This window comes from Truncatella angustata, assembly GCF_020726525.1.
Source record: "Truncatella angustata strain MPI-SDFR-AT-0073 chromosome Unknown BKA67scaffold_1, whole genome shotgun sequence".
In the NCBI taxonomy this organism is placed as follows: domain Eukaryota; kingdom Fungi; phylum Ascomycota; class Sordariomycetes; order Amphisphaeriales; family Sporocadaceae; genus Truncatella; species Truncatella angustata.
The window spans coordinates 2,806,731-2,827,496 of record NW_025763381.1 but is presented as its reverse complement, the minus strand read 5'-3'; the positions used below and the strand labels follow the sequence as shown (position 1 = coordinate 2,827,496).

At 50.4% G+C, this 20,766-nt stretch overlaps 5 protein-coding genes across 5 annotated transcripts; 3 read left to right on the top strand and 2 right to left on the bottom strand.

Annotated features, from left to right (window-relative positions):
- Positions 1–550: 550 nt before the first annotated feature.
- Positions 551–2,388, top strand: BKA67DRAFT_545578 (senescence-associated protein-domain-containing protein; the record flags this gene model as incomplete). Its single annotated transcript, XM_046101337.1, has 3 exons — positions 551–832; positions 887–1,376; positions 1,430–2,388. Coding segments are annotated over exons 1-3 (1,418 nt in total), but the record flags the coding sequence as incomplete, so codon positions are not given.
- Positions 2,389–2,638: 250 nt separating this feature from the next.
- Positions 2,639–5,595, top strand: BKA67DRAFT_545577 (Spc97/Spc98 family protein). The gene is made up of 2 exons (XM_046101336.1): positions 2,639–3,720; positions 3,770–5,595. The coding sequence occupies exons 1-2, from the start codon at positions 3,094–3,096 to the stop codon at positions 5,453–5,455; spliced, it is 2,313 nt and encodes a 770-aa protein (XP_045963870.1). The 5' UTR covers positions 2,639–3,093; the 3' UTR covers positions 5,456–5,595.
- A 1,054-nt stretch (positions 5,596–6,649) lies between these two features.
- On the bottom strand, positions 6,650–8,104 carry BKA67DRAFT_529877 (uncharacterized protein; the record flags this gene model as incomplete). Its single annotated transcript, XM_046099146.1, has 2 exons — positions 6,650–6,878; positions 6,951–8,104. The coding sequence occupies 2 exons, from the start codon at positions 8,102–8,104 to the stop codon at positions 6,650–6,652; spliced, it is 1,383 nt and encodes a 460-aa protein (XP_045963869.1).
- Positions 8,105–14,938: 6,834 nt separating this feature from the next.
- On the bottom strand, positions 14,939–18,645 carry BKA67DRAFT_652956 (uncharacterized protein; the record flags this gene model as incomplete). The annotated part of the gene is made up of 3 exons (XM_046106261.1): positions 14,939–16,725; positions 16,780–16,854; positions 16,908–18,645. The coding sequence occupies 3 exons, from the start codon at positions 18,643–18,645 to the stop codon at positions 14,939–14,941; spliced, it is 3,600 nt and encodes a 1,199-aa protein (XP_045963868.1).
- A 1,014-nt stretch (positions 18,646–19,659) lies between these two features.
- Positions 19,660–20,475, top strand: BKA67DRAFT_652955 (Rtr1/RPAP2 family-domain-containing protein; the record flags this gene model as incomplete). The annotated part of the gene is made up of 1 exon (XM_046106260.1): positions 19,660–20,475. The coding sequence occupies one exon, from the start codon at positions 19,660–19,662 to the stop codon at positions 20,473–20,475; it is 816 nt and encodes a 271-aa protein (XP_045963867.1).
- Positions 20,476–20,766: the final 291 nt, after the last annotated feature.

Genomic DNA, 20,766 nt, shown 5'->3' with positions numbered 1-20,766 from the left:
TACATGTTGCCCCTAAGCAAAGCGGCAGCACAGCCCCTTCTTGGCATTGATAACCCCTCATCATTCGTCTGTATCTGTGCTTCTAACTGTCAATTGAAAGTCATTGTGTGGTAGCTTGAGCTTCTTGTCCAGCCCGAAACGCTCCAAACGGCAGGGATGTGGCAATCACAACTCTCACGCCAATGACGTCGCTGTGAGGCCTCGTAGAAACTCAACTTGATTCGTGAAATGAAGCATCGCTATCACGCTGCTTCATATTAAGCGCCATTAATCACTCGCCTACCCTACAACGCCGCACATGTATGCGAGGTGATTCATAAACAATTTGAGAGCAACATTCCTGCTGCAGCCTCCAGGTCGATCCACTGCACACGTTCCCTGGAACCAACCCCAATCCTACAGCGCCAAACTTCACCACTCTCGTTCGCAGATAGCCGCTCTAGGAAACTGCGGCGTCGCTCGAAACCTCACCTCAAAAGCCCCTGCGAGCCGTTTATCCGATTGCTCCAGCCCTGTCGGCATAACTTATTTACCATCGCTCGAAAATCAAAACCATGGCTTCCGGGCATAATGTTAGTAGCTCCTCTCGGGGCGCACACGCCGTCTCAATCGCAGTCGGCTAACACTATTTGCATAGGAACCAAGGCTACTATATGCCATTCAGGGCGTCTCTGCTTACCACCTTCAGAATGGCAAAGAGGAGTCGCTTACGCCAGCTGGACCCCAGACTTTGTCCCTCCTGATGGTGCCGACGTCGTCAAATTATGCAGACCCGTCATCTTTCGACAACGAAAATGCAACCCCACAGGACTTCTATCTGCACATGCACCTTGTGAGGATCGCATTCCCATACTTGACAATAGCTGCATACTGACCTGACCTGTAGCCCCCCGAGTTGGATATTCCCTTGCCGGCAACCACGCAAATTTATCACCAACCTCCTACAAGCTACCTGATCCCGCGGTGGGATTTGGGCCCGGAGAGTGGGGCATTCACACGCGTCGAGTTCCCGTCTTCTGGAAGCCGGAAGGGATTACAGGAAGATATTGATACGTTTGAAACCATCCTTGCCCAGTGTACTTCTTTCTTGGAAAAGGCTGCTCCTCCCACCTCGGCCAAGAAGGCCAAGGCTGCCGCATCGTCTGCCTCTCGCACTTCTCCTACTTCATCAAAGGCCAGAGAAGCGGTCCATGAAGAACTTCCGCCCTACAACCCTGGAGATTACGCTCCGGGCCAGGGTTATGCCGACGGATCTCAAAGTAAGCAACCGGGAGGAAAGATTGTTCTCGTAGACGAAGAGGATGGAAGTGTCATTGGCGAGCTCGGAGAGGGATACCAAGTGGTCGAGGATGACGCTTTGAAGCATGGATCTAAAGGTAAGTACATATTGCATGCTTACTGTGCCCACGGGATACTGATAGTAGAACAGATCCTGTTGAGATCACATTACCCGGAGAAGGCCAGCACACTCTTGGCGTCGCGCCTGCACCTAAGGAGTTCCTGGAAATGGAACTCCATCCGGCGTATAAAAAATCATTCCTTGTCAACAAGGCTGTATACGCTTCTCGACTTATTGTCGGCACTTCCGACATGCTGTCTAAGGGCATGCAAACCGGGGCTGAGCAGTTCAAGACCAAAACCAAGGCAACAGAGAAGGCCGTCACGTTCACACCCACGACTCACGGACATGCTCGCCGCATCGGCAAGTTCTCCGGAAATGTAGCGGATTTATCGTCGAAGACGGTTGGCCAGGTCACGAAGGTTGCTCAAAATGTCGGTGCCAAAGTGGCAGGTAGAAAAGGGAAGGATGGATCGTCTAGGGGGTATAGTGCAAACGGACAACCCCTTGATACGTTCAAGCCCGGCCTGCTCAACAAGAGTTTGATGGCTTTCTCTACTATTGCGGACGGTATTGATTACGCTGGCCGCAGTCTATTAACTTCAGGTGGGTCGGCAGCTACTGATATGGTAACACATAAATGGGGAGCAGAAGCCGGCGAGCTTTCTAAGCATCTCGGAGGTAGTGTTAAGAATGTTGGATTGGTTTACATCGACGTTACCGGTGTATCGAGGAGGGCGATTATCAAAGCTGTTGGTAAAGGTATGGTTGTTGGAAAGGTCAAGGGAGGAGGCGACATCGTTGTTGGCGAGGATACGTCCCAGTTGCAGGCTCAAGCCGTAAGGAATGATTCTAGAGCGAGTCTCCTTCAAGATAATGAGAGCGCGACCGGGCTATACGATGGGAGTGGGAAGAAGCCAGTTTATAGATGATAACCAGACTAAGTCTGCCACGAGCTTAGAAGATTCGACGTTTTGGACACGACCAGTGCTTAATTACATATATTTACCAGTACAATGCGAACTATCCAATTTTAAGAAAGAAAAAACCCCCCCAAAGAAACTGATCATAACACAATGTTATTATCACTATAACGCCGGCGGACTTCCAACTTATAAGGAACAAATTCCCATGTGGAAAATGCAGGGTCGACTATAAACATATCACGTGATTGATGAGCGGTCGCCGTTAACGCGTGAAAAGCTGCGACAAACGGAGAGCGCGACTGAACGAAGCTAACCTAGGTTAGTCAGGTTGCAGCGAAGCTAAATGAACGATGGTTGTTTCGAGTCGGAGATCTGGAGATTTGAGCATTAACTTCCACCGTTTGCGTTCAACCTAAGAAAAACATGGCAGACTGAAGGTCTTGTCCATTTCTGGTCACCTGTTTCCTCTATTGCATCGAATTCAAGTGAGGAGAATGTGTTGTTTGCCCGTGATCACTCTGTGATTCGAGTACTAACCTTAGCTACCTAAACCGTAGCACAGCACAACAACCGACAGCGCAGCATTTGACACTGCCTAATATTTGTATGGTGTGATCCCCAGATCACTTCCTCTGAGTCACAAACGATTTCCAATGTGTCGCCTTGAGATCGTTGGCTGTATCATCCTTTTCGTCCACACCATTAACGACAAACTTTCAAATAAGAAGCGATCACACGTAGCAGGGTACGACTCCACACCTACTCTGCGGCGGTGAGACCAGTCTCTCTTTAATGCTTCATTTCTAGGCCATCATCTTGCCCCAGAAGATGTTGCACGAAATCTTGTTCTCATTGTCCGGACACCCGTCGCCTCTGCTCAGAAATGAATACTCCGACGCCAGCGCCCGGTCTTTGTTGTCCGCCCCAGAGCGCGAGCTCCTCAGGACCGCTGGTCACTTGAGCGAGCTCCATTGCAACCTTATTCAGCACACAACACAGATCAGTGCATCGCACTCGTCGATTATTTGCCGGTCAGTTTCTACCGCTATAAGTTCTGCTCATTTGGCAGCTTTCCAGCGTAAGATATTAGACGTCGAGGATGGTATTCTCCGTAAAGACGCTGGCCTGGTTGGGGCTTATAATATCGTCCCTCTCACTGCTGTCATTGGCGAATTTTCAGACTGGACAAGAAGGCTAGAATGGCTGTGGGACTTGGTAAAGTATATGTCCAAACAACGAGAAGGCGGGACGCTGTGTACAGGAGCCGACCTCATGAATAAATTACGGGACGAACTACAAACGGGCTATGCGGATATCATGGACACGGCGCTTGCACTTATCCAAGTCGCGGAGACGGCTTGGCTCAAACAAATGTCTGCCTGGGTGCTCTACGGTCGGTTGCCCAATTTTGGTGTTGAGGACTTTTTCGTACGAAAGAATGAAGAGGATGAACTAGTAAGACGAGCTCACTCCTGTTCGACTATCTGGCTCACATAAATCGCAGGGTTACGACGTGGACTATAAGCTTGTCCCTTCCTGTGTAACTAGCTCGTGCGTATCCTCTATGCTATTCATAGGCACCTCTCTCAATCGAGTACGGGCAATGAACGTTGGGCAGCCCACGCTGGGCGGGCTCGGCCATCTTTCTTCACAGCTCCATGAGCTGTCTAAGCTCAGCTTCCCTCTAAACTCGTCAAGTTTATCGAGAGCAGTAACGGCTATTCGCTCGAACTTATCACGGACGATCTTGCAGAAACTCTTGCCTCTTGGGAGGGTCGTTGAGATGCTACAGGTTTTGCGTCAATTCATGCTAGTCGGCCGCGGAGAATTTGCCATGGCCCTTACTCAACAAGCTGATGAGAGAAACCGCGGCCGTTGGCGCCGTGCAGATAACCTTGCTTATCAGAAGCGCGACAGTCTAGGCACTATTGTTGTGAAGGAGGGTGAGGCATCGGCTGTGCTTGCGCGAACCTGGGTTGCACTGGGATCAATGCGGGGTGAGCATGCGGAAGAGGATGAAGAGCTTGAGCTCGCAAGAGATCTTCTGCAGTTGAGCTTCCCTATATCACAAGTTGCAGTGCAGAACACCCAGGGCAACATGGTCGCCACCCCTTTTCGCAATCTGCTGCTGTCGTCACCTGTAGAGTTGACTGTGCGTATTCCCGCCCCGCTCGACCTCTTTCTAAGCATGGACGATGCACAAATATATACTTGTATCAATTCGTACTTGTTGTCGATTCGCCGTGCACACCTCCGGCTCATGGATTTATGGAAGGTCACCAGACTACGACGTCACCACCGAGCGCCACCAAGAGCCCCTTTCAGCATGACTAAAGCTGGAACCGAAAGGACTGAGACACTTCGCACGCGATGGGCAGATCGTTCCCTACGCCTGCGGAGTACTTGGACTACAAGCAGTGCCGTGATATTCTTCCTAGCGGAGGTCGAAGCCTTTCTGCAAATCGAGATCGTGGAAGAACTATGGACTGATTTCCACTCCTGGCTGTCTCGCGAACACTCGCTGAGCAGGCCAACTAGTAGCAAGCAACTAGGTGTGAGAAACACAAACACGCAAAATCATCCAAATTTCTCAGACATTGACGTCTCGGCTCGAGAGAATTATGCAACAGTCAAACCGGCCGGCCCCCATGACATACATACTCCCCCAAAGGTAGCACACCATGATCCACAGACCCTATCTGTAGCTCATAGATCATACTTGCGATGCCTGACGCAACGGCTTCTACTGACGCAACCGACATTTACGGAATGCATGTATAATCTGCTTATCCACACCGACCATCTTGTGGCATTGATTCACCGTCTGGATGGGGTCTGGAGCTCTATGGATCTCGAGATAGACGAAGGTGTCGTAGACGCGTTTTCGAACCTCGAGGCCGAAGAGGCCGACGTTAAGTCAAAGTTACGTGAACTCGAAATAAGGGTCAAGAAAAGCGTTGAAGAGGTTATCGAAGTCCTCAGAGCTCTAAGTATCGATCCTCGTTTCTTGACCGAAATGGAGGAGGGTAGCACCTTAAACAACGAGGAATCGCAAAGTGAGGAGGATGGCGGGCAATACATACCCAAGAGAACCGGTGGTGTTGATCGTTTGCTGATGAAGTTGGACTTTGGCGGCTGGTTTGATAGTGGCCCAAAGAATGATATAAGTGTTGAAGATGACGGAACCTAGCAAAGCCCGTGAGCAGGTGACAAATCCTCCTCCGAAGGACAGGACTTGCATGGCGAACGGCGCACAAGCAAAGGATAGTAATCACATGTTTTGGAAGACATTGCATCACATGGCTAGGATAGCTTTTATGAACGCTATTGATATCTACGAAATCACTGCTTTGCAAAAGAAGTTGTCTGCCTCAACTTTTCCGTTACCACACCGAAGCTGCGGCGATTTTGGGTGTCGCTTACGCCTTAATACATGCTTACCATCTGTGGCATTGCCGTCTTCCCAATTTGTTGATACATTGGAAAATCATTGTCACGTGCGTGACTTGTGGGCTTGCTCACCTACTCAAGAGGATCCGAAATGTGAATTCTTCCCGGTTATGCTACTAACTATCAAGTCGTAATTGCATGACTTGTGAGCGAATAACCATAGCATTGGACTTAGTCGAGCGCGATTGCCAGCCAACTGCCACAAATGTAAAGACGGTAAAGCAATGTGCAAAGGGTGATATCATATTGATCGCGTCAGACCGTGATTGAAACTTAGCAATGCTTACGGATTTTCGCGTAAAAGGAAAAGAAAAAAGCAAAGAGGCTACCATGCAGACTTGTTCTGAGTACAGTACATGGGCGATGCTCCAAATAATCCGTCCTTGCCCTACCATACCAAGTCCAAGATAAATGTACAATGCAACGAGAAATAAAAATAAAAAGCAAAGTATATTCTTGCGCCTGTACTAATGATACCGAATCCGTGATGCAAGTAGGCGATTCATGACAAATGGTAGAGTCATGGTTTTAGCCAGATGTGTAGTAGCGACAGTAAGCAAAAGGAAGAAAAAAATATGACAGGAGTCGAAAAATGCGATAAGATGAATGGCTCCGTGATTCATCATGCCCCGAGCTGCCTCGGCATGGAAACGGTATTCATTTTGGGTGGTTTGTTTGCAAGCTGGGTATGCAAGATCTGTGTTACTGTAATTCCAATAAAGGACTGTTTCTGTTTCCGTTCCTGTGTTATGATGCTGATATAAGACGTTTGATTGCACCTTAACGTATGAGTCAGACAGACCCCCATCTGCCCCAATCACCTCAATGATGGTGGCTGATTGCGTGCTGACTGCGCCAAAGCCCACAGACAGCGGTATTGGGGGTGAGGAGAGGGTCGACTTTCTGTCGTGTCACCCTAGTTTTATTGGGAGCTTTAGTAAGCTACAACTGGATGGCGGGTCTTTTGCAAAGGACTTGAGTGGTCCGAATGGCGGCGAGAGAATAATTTGTGTACGAGGGACCTGGGTCTGGCATGGTCGTCGTAGTCGAGGGTCTTGGATCTCTTGGGGAGAGTGATACGTTGTTGGCGTGTGTGCTTGGTGGACCAACGTTGCTTGATGCAATCGTCGACAAGAGCCATCAAACCAGTTGCAACTACAATACTGAGTGGGCTGTCAGCAACTGTATAATACTCTGCAATACACAGACGTATTGTGAAGAATTTCAGTACTTACTCTGCAACATCCGTTGCGGCGTCGATGAGGTCCTTGTCGCTTAACCACATGTGACAGGGAGGCACCCACCCGCCAGCGTTTTCATCCGACGCAACTTGGTTCGGAGATCGCGTCTCGGGGACAATGTGGGCCACTGGGGCCGAATGTGGACCGTCGCGGAAGAGATGGAAGGACACCACACCGGTCAACTTGTCGGTGACCCTTTTCCATATGTAGTCATGACCCCACCAGGCGAATTCGTACCGCTTCGATCCTTTACTCCCACAGCGCTCAACATCCACCCGGGCATAATTTGAGAACTCAAGCTTGATGGAGTTTGTTGCGGTCTGACGCGGCTTCGTGATCTTCCCCAAGGAGAGACCTTGGCTGAATATGTCGCTGAATTCGGTATCTGCATTGGCCGAGTGACTCGTTTCTGGCCTGCTCTTGGTCGAGAACACTGAACCGCCCGTTGGGGTTCTTTTCAGTTGTGGCTTCGTGAATGATTTCATAGCGGAAGACACGGAGCGCTGCAGGGTTGGTCGACTTTGATTTCCTGGCTCTGTGTATTTGCGTTTGGAATTACAAACTTCTCTTCCGGAGTCTCTACAGTACCTCCGCAGAGAGAACTCGCGCTTGTTCAGGTCGTACATTCGCAAATGGAAAAGTTGAACCGTCCTTCTGCGTCTCCCTGAGACTATCGTATCTACTCGCAGATTCATATTCCCGTCCGATGTAAAGTCATCGTGCCTGATGGAAAGACGATTCATGCTAGGGAATAAGGCCGCAAAATCTTGAGCTGATGAAGGTCGCACATTGGAGTCTGTGATTTCATGGCGATATATTGGTAGAGGAGGCACTTCCGTATCATCCACTATATCAACAATCTCCGTGTCTTCGATCTCATCGGCTGAAGCTTTTGACGAGTATGTTTCTACCGATGACCTTGGGCACAGGCTTGTCGATGGCGAAAGATCCTCATTGTAACGTTCTGTATAGTGCTTAGGATTTCTTGCACTGGAGGCCTTAGTAGAGCCTAAGTTGTCGTAAAGTGAACTTGGTGCGGTACTCCGAGAATCATAAGAGTACTGGTCATATGACTCATCACTCCTCCGTGAGTCCCGCGTACTTGTCGTATGATTTGACGACGTGGGAGCGTACTGCCTTCTTGACATTGTGTTGATTGTGCCCTTAGATTTGCCGGTCAAGACTCATGAGCTCTTCATTGACATTACGTTCCACCAGAGTCGAGGCACAGCCTTTATATAAAGTATGTAGATGAACTCTACCGCAGTATTCTAGGGGCCTTCGAGGTCTTGCAAAGTTGGGCGGCGATGAAACCGTGAACAATCCACGATTCTTGTGATTCGATAGATGATGACTGAAGCCTGAAGTGTGTGGGTCGATGAGTAGACCCAAGGAAATATGTGCCTGGGTGCTGGACGTAGGCGGGGCTAAATAAGTCTAACTGTCCAGTGAATGTATGCAAAGGTTAAGGCGAGATAGTGTGTCGACATGAGAAAGGTTGCGATATGATGCGAAAATTAAGGCAGGACTTGGTTGGCTACGAGACTACTGATGGATATGTCTGCTACAGAACGAGCAAGATGACTGGAAAGACATGGCGCGACGGAGCTCGGCTACACACTAATAGACGGGCATCGAGATACCAGAACCCTGAAGACGGGCATCGTCAAGATTGGCCAGAAAAGGCCGACAGGCCTCAAGATACCCTGGCGACTTCGCCCATGCGCTGGTGATGGGACGTAGCTACTTTTCCATGGGCCCAAAGATCTGAGCGTAAGACTTAGATCCCGTTGGTGGGAACTCAGTGGAGTCATCGATCTCATCATGGCGACTGGCTGGTATTACCTTCAGAATGACAAGAAAAGGTTTGTCAGAGTGGTGTGGGGTGTTTGACGAGTGATTGTACTCTGCACCAATGGTAACTTTGTATGTACCCTCACCTCTCATTTTTCATGTGCTTGGTCGCACGACTGTGTAACTTGCACGCATGCACCGGCCGGCTCCACTATCCAGATTTACTCTACATAAGTGGTACGACATAGCATCTAGGCAGGCTCTAGGCGCTGAAAGGCCTTGGCTCAGCACACTCCAGCCACTGTCCAGATCATGCTTGACGTACACACAGCACACAGCGCTGCCAAAGACGTCTCATCCGGGTGATACTTGGAGAAGGCGCTAGAAGATGCCACGGAATACTAAAATACTGGCTCCTGCGGGCTGAGCCGTTGACTACTGTAGCCCCCGGGCCATCTTCAGATTCCTCGGCGCACTTGTGTGGTGCAAGGGAATGTTTGCGACTGAACCCAATGCAGAACAGAGACACTCAAGGATCTGGGTTCAATTTGGCACTCTCAGTCACCACGGCTTTGGATTACTATACCCTTTCCGCAAATTCCCGCAATATTCGGAGCTCCCGTTTACTTCTTATTCTTGCGACTTCATGCCAATGATCCTCAGTGCGGACTTCTACACAATCCCGCACATTTTATTGCTTGATGAGAACAGCGTCCAGGAAACCGTCTAAATGTGTGGAAGCCGTCAGCATTTGAGTCATCATGGCCACATCCCGCACAAGTCGCGTTCCAATGGATCTTACTACACAGCCGACAATAGATCTGACCCCTGTCCAAAGGACGCAGGGCAAAGGTGGTGGTGTTTGACGCTGCGAGGGGCTTGTTGACCGAAACTCCAACAGAATCTGGGTAAGGAACCGCCTGGCAATGTCTTACCACGTATGAATCTGTTTCTCAATTTGCCGAAGAATAATTTTTCAAATATCTGTATCCATTGTGCTGTAGCACATATATTGTTACAGGGCCGAAATATGACGTTCACATTTTCTCTGCCCGTCCCTGGCGAGGTCGTTCTGCATCTACTCAAACCTTCATCTTTGCGACACGATTTTCATTGGCCAATTCGTCTCTACGAGCGCAACCGAAGTAGCTCTACAGCTTTGACAGGTGGAAACAAATCTGCAGAGCATGGCGCTATCATTGTCAGTATACGTGGCAGGCTGGCAGGCTGCCTGTGTCCTTGGAGGTTTGGGTATTATGATGCCCAACGACAATGACCGGAGCTATCGATAGCCTGCCAAACCATGTGTCTTGAGGCTAGCTTTAACACTGGACCAGCGTGCCGAAGCTTTCAGGTCAGCTGCTCAGGTACCACACATCATTATTGCAAACATTACAACGTGCCGCGCCAAAACCCGCCATCGAGGACATTGCGTTCCTAGTTCGATCCGCTCGCGGATTTGGCACAGTGCATAGTGAACTCAAAATTAAAGGCTTGGCATTGTATCGCCGTCACAATTCTGTTGCTGCTTACAGTAGTCGACATTTCTGCCGCAGAACTGCTTGACATCCCGAGATTCGGCTGCTTTGTAATAATAATAATGATGATGGTGATGATAATAATAAATAATAAACAATCATTTAAAATAAAATAAAGAACCCCTCCATTAAGACAGTCCCATTCACGCCAACGTATATTGTATGGGCTAGAACATATACGTGACCGGCATTCCAAAACTTCTAAGTAACTATGCGCATCTGCGACTATGCATGTCTTGACATACTTGAACTCGCGTGCGACGTTGTCACAGTACAAGTTTGCATTGTGGCATAATTATCCACAAACGCATGTACGCTGTCATGGGTACCAACCCAACCTGTTTTGGCTTCAGCTGTTCTCCCGATGTCATTTTACGACTATCAAACTATTATTTCATTAACACAAGAAGGGATACAGCACTGTCGCTGCTGTCATTCCCCCGATCTCTGCAGGTCGTTGAATGTGGAACGGCTGTGTGTCAATCTCTCATTCGCCGGTCGTCCATGCGCGACCCTCAGTTTGACCTGTCGCTAGGCACTCAAGCTATGAGCACGTGGCTTGGGATATCCAGCTTATGCTTCTAGGACCACTACGGCTATCGCAGAAGCATAGTTCAATCAAGCATGCATTGCCATTGTCTATCAAACGGCGTGGCCTACGAAATATGGAGGCTAGTTGGGCCGCCATGTACATTGCCCACTGCCAGCATGAAATATCGTCTACGAAGATCAGGGATTTCAAGCCTACAGGAATTAGAAGATATTTTGGAGTCCGACCAAATTCCCTGAAACCAAGACTTGTCTACGGATCTGGCGGCTGGCTAAATATTATACCCCCAATACCAGATACTCCGTCTCTACCCAACATCGCAGCGCAGCTATATCCCAATATGAGCTTGCATCAAAGTGTCGCGGTCTTTGTACTCCTAAAATTTAAACCAGATGTAGTGTCTATATCGAGTTTCCATCTTAGCTCAATAGGCATAATGAGTCGTATCAAGCACAATTTTTTAGGCGCAGCGAAACTCTTACGGGTGATCACCCTGGCCAAGGCACCTTTTCAACTATCCCCGTCTTCATCTATCGAGTCCAATAGTATGTGCGAACCCCCATATTACTGCTGATCATGTCATAAGCTCCCTGAGCAAAATGATCATCCTGATCCACACTATGTAACAGCTGTTCCAATTGTTCTCCTACATACCCCACAATGCGAGTTACCGGCCTCGGGAACTTGCAACCTTACAGACTACGCTGTGTTTCCCGTTTTGTGTACCTCCTGACGCCATGTAATGCATCAAGCTACGGATTGCAGAAAGAAATATCACGTTGAAGATCATTTGCTGTGCTCCAAGGAAGTATCGTGGCAACGGCCGTTAAGCACCCTGCATTTGCAATACTATTTGTCCTCCCTCATCAAGCTATGCGAAGCTGCTGTTCGTTTATGATTAACCAGCCTCTGTGGCGGCTCTTGAAAGACAGCGAGAATGATCAGACGGTGACACCTGTGGATGACAGTCCTGGTTGTGATGCATAGAAAAAGGCCACGTCTGACGCTGTTGCAACTGACGTATACTCTAACACAAATCCCTTGATAAGCGGAAGCCGACTCCCCATCTGAAGTGACCCAAGAATTTTATGGTTTTCATCCGTGCCTACAAATTCCATGAGATCGCTCCTATACATACTCGAATACCAGCTTAGTTACGTCAACCGATTCCTGCAGTGTCGTATCCATAGCATTCATAATTCAAACGCCGGCCCAACCGTAATGCTGTAACAAATCATCAAGTCCAACGAGAGCCCGGATCAATCGCCAAAGTTGATTCGGCAATTTTATGACATCGTTGTTCGATAACGGCTTCAAGCGAAGTAGCGGCTCTTCTTAAAATATTGGCTGCCACGACAGTGCAATGCTACCATACCATGTTTGAGCCTCCTATTGGGCTTATCCCGTCGTTCCGGCCAGCGAAGATCAGCTGCAATGAAGCACGAGGGTAAGTCGTACCGCGGAGCTGAATGTATGTCCTCTAATTCAATCGAGCTCGTCAAGCCCATGATCGCAATTGACGTGTAGTGGCCCGGGGGTTTGATGGTTCGGTCGCCATTGGCAGCCTTTGACCATGGATACACATATCCACCTCATCGAAAAAAACGGGCACACTGCAGTCAAACCCACGCAGAACATGGGGAAACACGACAACGGTCTTGCTTACGAAGAGATCGCCCCCTTTGTTGACTGACTGCCTCCATAGTCTGTGGTGTCTGCTGCTGATGAAAAGGTTATGCCTGCATCACGGGGTCTGTGGCATGTTGAGCCTCACCAATGACTGCTGTGGGATCGCCCGTCGGTAACCGCAAAACAGAGGTAATAATCAGGATCCCCCTCCACCCTCCTTGTCAGCTCAAAGAGGCGACATGCGTAGAAATCAACGAAAGACAGCAGAACCGCAAGATTCAGCGAGCAGCCGAAGTCACCGCATGGGGTTCCCCGGATTCCAGAACGTCGGATCGTGCTAATCGTCAGCTGGGCGTCACATTCAACCCCTGATGATTGGGCGCTGCTGAGCAAAGCGATATACTATTGGCCAAGTCTTCCCGGGAAAATGCGAGGGAAGGGTGGGTGGGATACCCGCCTGGATGGCAGAGTTGGGAACACAAAAAGAACGTGGAGGGTGGGCGCTGAACAACTCGATCCTCTAATAAGTCAGACAATGGCTAACCCCCCCTGGGATTTGCACATTGACAAGCCAGTAGGCTACGCCTGTTCCTTAAAATTTTGCTTTTAGACGCGGCTTGACGAGGAAACTGTCCTCCTGACTTCTCTTCGGCGCCACAACCATTGTATCAACCTCTGCCCTCGAGGAGATTTCTGTGGGCGACGATGATCATCAATTGAAGATCGCGGTCGATTGGAAAAATTCCACGGCAACTGCATTTTTCTGGTCTCCAGCTATGAGTCGTCGAGGGGTAGAGTTTCTGGTGACATGACGATAATGACGGGTGCAGATCGCGGCGTGTGGCAAATTCACGATAACCTCAATTCCTTGGTTCCCCAATTTCTCTAAGACCGGTGAGGGCACGACAACCCCAACAGCCAAAGGGACTCATTATGACGTCTATGCTGTCTTTTGACGTGGCCGCCCTCGCCGTCTAGATCTCACAAAATGATTCGAGGTCAAAAGTAATCATTGCCTCGGACGTGCCATCCAATATTGGTATTGGGCTAGACTCACTGCCAATACCTTGAATTCCATGCTTTTGTTTATTAATTCATGTTGCATAAGCATGGACACACGCAGAATAACCGTAATCAAACTCGCCTTTGCTCAAGATAGCACAGGCTGATATGGTGCCAAGGAAGTGTACTAGGATCATGACTTTGCAGCACTTTTCTCTATCTGCCCGTGGTAAGACATAGTGATATGCAGGGATGGAGACTCAGTCAATAGACATTTGCCCGGGTGTCCTCTTGGGTGTGAACAGAGGAAACCTCCGATTCCCGCCTGCGCCCATGGTCGTACGAGAGGAAAAACGGCACTGGAAAACCCCTCCAATCCTCGTGAAGCTCTTCCTTGCCAGACTCGGAATTCACATGCGTAAGACGAGAAGAAAAACCCCCGGACTCGGTATTCCCTTTATGTCTTGCGAGGACGGGAAGAAGCGAGGATTGGAGAATGATCGAATCGGGAATTGCAGATTGTGGTCAGATGAATTTGCATGGGCTTTAGTTTCGACCTTTTTACTCACTTATACAAGGTTAGATATAGGCTATTTGTTTGTTGTCGTTTAGCGGTCCGGCCGAACCGAGTGAGCCTCGGGTGTTTACGGAATAAACCGAGTTTGCACGACACTTACCCCCTCCACGGATGGTCCGGAATATTCGAAAAGGAATTCTAGCGAAGTGCAGCATTACATGTTAGCCGGCAAAATTTTCTGTATTGAAAGGTGATGTTTTATGGTTCGTTGGGTGGTGTGATATAATGGGTTTCTAGGTAATTTCCCTCCCGGCGGCGCAATGCCGCTCCTCTAACGTGACTTGGCGATGGATGGTAAACTGCGACAAAACTATACTGGAGGAGGGACTTTGGGACGTTTTAGGTCGACCCGCGCTTGGGACTGGACTGTAGTATGAAATTATTCCGTTAATGAGCCGCCCAGCTCCTATGACAGGTTACAGGCATAGGTCTGCTTTAACAAGTTTTAGACTGAGTAGAAGCGATTTGAAATGGGACAATAGCAACAGACATGATCATGATTATCTAAATTCTTACTTGACATTATGGCAATAAACTATAGTAACAAGAAGGGGCTTGTCGAGGGCAACAACAACTAATGTAAGCTAGAGCAGAAGACAGCGTAGACAAGGAAGGCGTCTCGTTCCGACGAATGCAAGTAGATACGGGCTCTCATATTCTCCCAATGATTTACACCTCATATCCATATCTCTGCAACTCAGCCAAACCAGGAGTGATCTTGATGATCATATCTCGGGCTAGCGAGATTACCACTTGTCCGTGCTGTGAAGTCCACGCTACCTCTCGAAGACGGTATAGGTGAACCATACCATGTGCTTCGGCCCGAGGAGCGTTGTGAATTCCATCTCATTAACGTTGGCAGGTAGTAGTCGAAGGATCCACGATCAGGCCTCTAATGCTGAGAATCCCAGCCGACCCAACTGCGCGGCATGACACGCCAAATCTTAACCTCACCAGATCTCAAATCGTCCAACTTGAAAGATTCTTGCTTGACTTTCTTATTCTCACGCCCCTGCTCCCAAGCCCTGACCTTCTTTTTGGTGCCGTCCCACTCAGCGACGATAGCAACATGATCTGGCCTGCCAACCTCCATTGAATATTTGGCGTGCATAGGTCCATGCTTGCCCTGGAACTTAGCATTGCGAATGGATATGATATCACCTGGTCTAATCTCATCAGTCATTTGTGTCGAAGCATTAGCCATGTTGGCATAGACAAGAGCGCCGTAGGCACGTGTGCCAACAGGCAACAGGACATCCTTGAAGGGCCTTAGGAGTTCATAGATCAGCCCTTGAGGCGATCCGTCTCCAACAACAGAATCCTTCTTGGACGGAACAGTGTTCGCGATTTGTAGACCGTATTGTTCATATGCCTGTTCCAGCTGATCTTGTCGGAGTGCTCGAGGGGGCGGCTCATGTCTCTGGTCCAAGTCCGTATTTGAAGGGTTTTGCGGATCAAACCGAGCCGTAATGATCGTTTGCGAGTAATCTTGGAACAGGACGTAAACGTCCTTGGTCACTACGGTGGAACCGTTAGGTGCCGGCGTAGTAGACTGGTCAGACTCGAAGTAGACATCTCTTCGTCCTTGGAAGATGGGGGGTACACCATTGGCCTGAAGCCACCAGCTCGTATGTTGAGCCAGGTCAACATCGTTGGCCATAAAGCCAGATTCTACAGACATTGATGGACGGCTAACATCCATGGACCTACGTCCACCCAAAGCTCTTTGCGCGTCCAGAGACTGCCGTGCAGGTGCTCTGCTTGGGGCTGCCTGCGGAGGAGCAGGAGGGGGAGCCCGGCTCATAGGTGGTGGCGGTAACTGATAGGAAGGTGTAGATTCAGGTGATTTAACTTCTTCTTCGTCATGCTTTGATACACTGTAAGAGGTGCTCTGCGCAACACCTGGACGTGTTGCTAAATACTTATAAGGATCATACTCATCGTCATCTGCCTGAGCGTGTGGTTCCGTTTGGACCGGTGGTGGGGGCGGAGGGGCTGCTCGAGGCATATCTGCAGATGGCCGCGCTGGTGGTGGAGGCTGACTGGGAATCGGGGGAGGAACAGCCCTCGGGGCCCCTGCAGGGACGGGTGGAGGTAGCGAAGGCGGTGGAGCCTCTGAAACTGGTGATCGAATTGACGTAGTCTCGTCTAAACTTGTGTCACGAGCATGCGATTTCAGCGCATCCTTGTGGGGTACCGACGAGGCAATGTCTGTATCGTAGTCTCCGTCATAATCAGTAATCTCCCCTTCCTCTCCATTGTCAAGAGGGCCTGGTCTCATTGGCGACATTACCCGCTCGGCGGATGTCGATGTCCGTCTTGGGGCTGTTCCGGGCGGAGGAGGTGGTGGCGCGCGGGTCTGCGATGGTATTGGCGGCGCAGCTCCCGGGATAGGAGGTGGCAGTCGACTGTTCCGTTTATTTGATTGGATTGGTGATATAGGCGAGGATTCTTCCCCTATATATGATGATCTGTTGCCAGCAAGTCGAGGTGATGCTGGAGCCATAGTTGGTGATGCGACGGGAATTGGAGGTGGCGGAGCGCGAGCGGCGGGTGGAACCTCTCCTCTGGGAGTCTCGAGTGGTTGCATCTGGCTCTCAGATAACTCATCGTCTGATTCAGAGCCAACACTGGGTGAAACAACTGTAGCAGCAGCGGGTGGTGGGGGCACTGGTCTCGCTACGGGGGTCGTCAGCAACGATTATTGTAATGCTAATACAAACCGACACTTACATCCAGTCGAAGGAATAGGCGGGGCGGCATGACGACCGCCAGGAATAGGAGGTGGAGCTCTGGGACTCATAGTACCTGTATTATGATGTTAATAAAACTTTAGACGAGTATACAACAAAGTCACTAACGGTCGTTTTCTGTGTCGCGAGGGCTCAATGGGGCAAGGGGAGTAGGCTCCTCCTCATCGGCCGGCGATTCTTGCTTCTCAGCTTGCTCGTCATCTTCTTTAGGCTTATCGCGGCTCATACCAGGAAGGGCCATGGCTGTGGGTATCGGAGGAGCTGCACGAGGTGAAGAGATTTCCTCCTGCGGTTGCTCGCTGGGACGTCGCTCGATCGGCGGAGGCTTCTTCTTTTTAACTCCGCCGGCGGAAGCAAGAGGTGCGGCGAAGGGGTTCATGCCCATCATGCCAAAACCTCCCATACCAGCGCCACTCATCTTGGCCATCCTGGCTCGTAATTCCTCCTTGCGCCTGACTTCAGGATCTTCTTCCTCCTCGTCTTCCTCCTCCTCCTCCTCACCCCCTGCTTCTTCCTCGTGTCCTTCCATTTCCTCGGCAGTTTCTACTTGAGCTTGTTTGGTGGAGGCTCCAGTTAGTACACGGGAAATACGCTTCGGTTGAGCGTCACTATCCTCGCGCTCGGTAAGATCCTCGGGGCCTTCGGTAGTGTCTCCAGCACCAGACATGTCGGCCTCATTGCCGTCCTCAGGGACGTCTTTGGAAGACCTTCTCCGTATCGGAATGGACATCCTCGGTGGCGGTGCTGGTTGGGCCTCGTCCAAAGATTCTGTATTGCGTCGTTCGAGAGATGGTGCATCAGATACATCAGTAGAAGCGCGCTCAAGAGGTTCTTGGCTGTCGGTACGCTTCTTGGGCGGAGGACGCGGCTTTGGCTTGCTCTTTGCAGCGGTATCCGCGTGCCGCTGGGCTGCCTCCTGCTGTTGTTTCTGTAGCAAGGCCATACGCTCCTTTAAGCTCATGGGCTTAGGCTGGTCCTCATCTTGACCCTCTGGGGACTGTCCAGGAACTAGACCTGCCTTGGCAGCATTCTCTTTATTCTCGACCTCCTTCTCCTTGATCTCGGGATCCTCATCCCGTCTATAAACCTTTGGAGCGGGCTTGTCCCGTGGTGGAGGCACGTAGGCATCTCTACTTGGGGGAGGAGCGACAAACGGCTTTTTGATGAAACCGGAGCTACTTCCTCCGCCAAGGCTTGCAGGCTTGAACGGAGCGATTGGCGGAGCTGCGGACTTGTTGAAAGCAGCAATACGGTCCTTGAACGAGCTACTAGCTGGCTTCTCGGAGACCGGAGGTGGTCCACTGCGTACGGGCGCTGGAGCCTTCACAAAGGGCTTGGTAGCCAATTCAGCTTTGGGCGGCGCTGGCACAGGTGCAGGTACTGCGGCGGGGTTTGGGGTTGGTTCAGCTGGCTTGGATACGGACGCTGGAGCCGGGGCTGGGGCAGCTTTTGGTGATGGCGGCTCCGCGGCAGGTGGCGGCGAAGCAATACGTTTCTCTTCCTCTGCGTCGGGTTCTGAAAGCGCTTGTTCCGGTGCCGGCTCGGGCTCGGACTCGGGCTCGGCAGCAGCTGGAGGTGAATAAGGTGCAGGAGGAGCAGGCTCGGGGTCTTTCTTCTTGGTTCGTGCTGGACGCGGCGGAGCGACTGGTTCATACTTTTCGACAAAGTTGCGAGGGAAAATACCTTCCCGCGGCTCTCCGGAAGCATCTACATATTCGCCGCCATACCAATCCGGGTCGTCGGTGTCAGTGACGGTAATGATCTGGCCGATTTCGAACGGCAAGTCATCTTCGTGGTTCGAGGTGTACTCAAAAAGAGCTTTCACCTTGAAGGGTGCAGCAGCCATGATGCCTCGCACTCGGCGTGGTCAGCAGACTGCACCTCAGCAGCTTGGCGTGGCTTGCAGGCTTGCTATTGCTCTGGGCTAGCAGGGAGAGTCGTTGGCTGTCTGGCGCGGAAGTGCAATGGCTGGTGAAGGTGGTTGCGATAATATGATCGACGATGAATGAGGGGTGGGCTTCTGAATGGTTATGTGTTTAATGGATTCGAAAGTGGAGTGCTGGTACTATGGCCTATTCTCAAACAGATTCGGGGGGGTTCCTTTCTGCATCGAGGCTGAGCACATGGACTCGGACTTGCACAAAACAGCAGCCTGTTGTTGGAGCTGTAGACGTCAGCGCATGAAGATCAATTGGAGCCGGCGTCCGCCAAATAAAGAGCTAAATAAGTACTCAACCCCGTATATACAACACAAGTACACACATACCTAACGGACTGGGAAATGGGCGCTAACTTTCTTCAACGAGGAGCAAACAGAGGACACAGGCAGCTTGGGGTGACAGACTATTGTACCGCTACCGGTGCAAGTGATTACTATCACAGCCTACAGGAATCTCAGAGTATCTATCGGTCGAGCCACAATGGTTCCGGATGTGAGCGACATGGGATGCTCGGCATGTATTGGGATGCCGTGCCCCCCCAGGTTATTTAAGCCAAAGTGATGGTAGCGGGTTGGAGCCTTCCATGTACGGTTCCGTACGAAGTACGTAGTACACACGGTGGGAAGTGAGGTCAGGAACGCCACAAACCAGCATGTCATTGTGGCTTCAAACCAAAAGTATCTCAAGTAGCTGAGGCGGGCTTATACGGTAGCATAGCTAGCGCCTCGAGTAGGAGGGGCGGAATTTCATTTGCAAAGTCCGACATGCCGACATGTAGTTCTCCAAGGTTAGAATGCATTGCAAGCGTTCTCATGCCACTCACTTATTTTCATTCACTTATTTTCATCTTGTTTTGACCCCGTCTCACTTGGGCAATCCTGCTGGTTTGATCTGAGTAACCGTCACATTATTTGTATACCATGTCTACCGAGACTACCATGTCTACCAGGACTCCCAAGTCAATACTCAAAAAGTCCTCGGGCACTGGGAAGCTCGCAGCAGACAGAGCAGCCGCCGATAAAGCCCGTCAGGTAGCCGTCACACATGCCAAGATCATACACCAGCAGCGCGACCACCAGGACCAGATCACCGACACCCTTATGGAGCTATGCAAGCTGCCCCTCCTCCGCGAATCTCCCTACACCTCGAGCAACCCCGCACCTTCTGACGCTGCCGCTTTCAAGTCTGGCATCCGCCTTTTCCAACCGGGAGACTACGACGACTTGATCGAGGAGCGCAATGCGAGTGGGCTCTGTGGCTATACGCTGTGTCCCTCGCCGCGCAGGCGTGTTCAGGGGGGAGAATGGAAGATTGTCGGTGCCAACATCCTCCCCAAGAAGGAGGTCGAGAAGTGGTGTTCACAAGCGTGCGCAAAGCGCGCTCTGTACGTCAAGGTCCAACTCAACGAGACAGCACCTTGGGAAAGGGCCGGCATCAACAGTATCAAAATAGATTTGTATGAAGAGCCAGACCGGAATCTTGCCAACGACATGAACAACCTGAAGCTAGAATCGCAACCCAAAAACGTGAGGGACACCGTCAAAAACGCCAGAGACCTGGCACTGGAACGAGGAGATCAAAATGAAAAGGGCAAAGAGCCTTCTATACCGGTCATTGTCAAGGACAAAGCTATCTCTACAGCTGCAGAAGCACCGTCGTGGAACGAAATGGGTGATGGCCACCTTATTCTCGAAGGCTACAAAACGAAAACGGGCAACGAGGCGCATAGCAATTGAGCAAGCAAAATTGTATGGAATCACATCCTGGAGATGGAGGGACAGGCCAGACCTGGTGCATACAGACGGCAGCATTGTACAGATCGAGATACCCGGCGAGACAATTGACTTCGAACATTACGTGTAGATGTCTCATCTGAAAGTGCACGAGGCAAACATGGCAGGTGGGCGAATGGATCTTTCGTAGGCAACAACTTGTTGTCCGCTTCCCAAGTCGAACGGAACGACATTCGTTGAGCACCACCCATAGATGCCTGTCGCGCATGACCAAAGGCTAGAAGCATGAGAAGC